The sequence below is a fragment of the Mobula birostris genome, chromosome X (genome assembly GCF_030028105.1).
Source record: "Mobula birostris isolate sMobBir1 chromosome X, sMobBir1.hap1, whole genome shotgun sequence".
Lineage (NCBI taxonomy): Eukaryota > Metazoa > Chordata > Chondrichthyes > Myliobatiformes > Myliobatidae > Mobula > Mobula birostris.
The window spans coordinates 77,240,290-77,242,304 of NC_092402.1; the positions used below are offsets into that span (position 1 = coordinate 77,240,290).

At 42.0% G+C, this 2,015-nt stretch overlaps 1 protein-coding gene across 3 annotated transcripts in view; it reads right to left on the reverse strand.

Moving 5' to 3' along the window:
• The window catches only part of LOC140191537 (vesicle-fusing ATPase), a 292,320-nt gene extending 290,939 nt beyond the window's left edge, over window positions 1-1,381 (reverse strand). For all 3 annotated transcript variants that reach the window (XM_072248989.1, XM_072248987.1, XM_072248990.1), the window contains exon 1: window positions 1,294-1,381. In XM_072248989.1, coding sequence (XP_072105090.1) covers window positions 1,294-1,305 — 12 coding nt within the window. In that variant the 5' untranslated portion in view covers window positions 1,306-1,381. The remainder of the gene's footprint in view (window positions 1-1,293) is intronic.
• Window positions 1,382-2,015: the final 634 nt, after the last annotated feature.

The following is a 2,015-nucleotide window of genomic DNA, read 5'->3' on the forward strand; positions in this document are numbered from 1 at the left end:
AAACAGAATATTAATTATCAAGTGGACACAAAACAAAAAATGCTACCAGAATAATAGAGATCCATCAGCAAAGTAATTTATTTAAAGACAAGTTCTATATAAAATTCTGAAGGATAATAATAACTGACAATTCACAATTTATTAACTGACTACTGCTGTTCTGAGGTGGTAGCCAAGTCAATTTGGAAAATAATGAAGCAGAAACCACAATAGCGCTTTCACATTTTGGCAGAGTAATTAAGAATATCCTTCCTTAATCGTGGCATCAGTTTTTTTATTTGCTTACGTCCAGATTTCTCAGAAAGCCAGGTTAAGGGACCAACTCTCAAACCATTTACATTCTCTTCCCTTCCTCATTACAAATGCCACTGCATCAGCTACATACTTCTAGCATTTTCTGCATTCAACGTTTTTATGCTGAATTTCACATAATGCCTGTTCAATTACTCAACCTACAATTTCTTGTAAACAGCATTTATGGACAACAGAATTGCCACTTTATTTTAAATTCGAAGGAGCCTGAATATGAATGAAAATGAATATGAATACGTGAGTTTTTACAATGAGAAATAATTCCTCAATGTGTGCAAATTCATGTCCAAAATACCATGCAAGAAACTGTGTACTGACATTTACTATGCAAGCTTGCCATAATTAAAAATTATAAAATTAGATGAAAATGAATCAGTTTGAAATGTTTCCAAAAGCTAACCAACATTTTTGACAAATTCCGCTTTACAAAATCACTCTCGGTTCATCTTTGATATTAAACTCTTACATCGGATTAGAACACTACAAAGATGTGCATATTAAACATAATTCAGAACGTCCCTCAGACTCTGCCCTAATATTAAATCAATTTAATAGCAATCAACCAAACGGAGTGTTTGAAACCGCGGAAACCATGGATTAATATTAAATTGGTGCAATTCAACATAACACGGTTAATATCACACACATTAGATAGTTTATTTCTGTCTACCCTTTCAGAGTAGCTGTCAAATGAAGCGAGTATCTTGCAGCAGTGTGATGCCTACTTAGGAGGTCTGTAAGTCCAACCCTTCTCTCCCCTGCTAAACTGTCCTCTACATCCACTAGTGATGACAGGGCAAGGAAGGGGTGAGGTGGGTTATACGGACAGAGGGAGGCCAACAGCCCCAGGGCACGGAGTAGAGCTCAGAGCATTCACGTTCAACACCAGAGTACCCAACCCAACCCCATCCACCACCGCCTGGTCTGCCAATCTCGCCCACCCTCCGTTCAATCAGCACCCCACTCAAGTGCTCCACTCACCCGGCTAGCCATCTTGAATGGTTCAGCGGCGCCCGGTTCCACTTCCTCCTCCGGACTCTCCCCCCTCCTCCACACACAAACACACTACGCGCCGGGCCCCTTTTTATAACATCAGCGCCAGACGTCAGCACGCACGGCGTCCCTGCGGCCCGGCTGGATCTGCTCACGTGGCGCCTGTGCGGACTGAGGTTGTGTGGCTTTGAGTCTCAGGGCGGGGAGTCCGGTTCGCCTCTGATTTACTGGCTTTGGAGTCTAATGCGCTTCTTCATCTGGAAGCCGCACTGTCATTGATCACTGGGGGTTCCTACTGATGAAGGTTGCCACTAGGCTGCCGCAGTGACTGTGGGAGCTGAACCTGTTTTGTGGACGCAGAATTAATTTTTGTTTTGTACTAAGGTCTTCCTTTTGCACAATCTTTGTGTACGGTATGGTTTGATTCTGTGTATACTTCGTATTCTGTCTCTTGCGATGCTGCTGTAAGCAGGTTTTCATTATACTCCACTTTACCTTGTGCATATGACAATAAAGTCAACTTAAATACTTGGAGTTCAAGTTTATTGTCATAGGTGTACACACCCAGGGTATAAATGCCATGATTTCTTTTTTGCAGCGGCAACACGAGACACAAGAAATATAAATTTCAGAGAGCCCTGGTGCAGGATACCCTGAAGATTAATTTGTAGGTTGAATTGGTGGTAAGGAAGGCAAGTGCAATGTTAGCA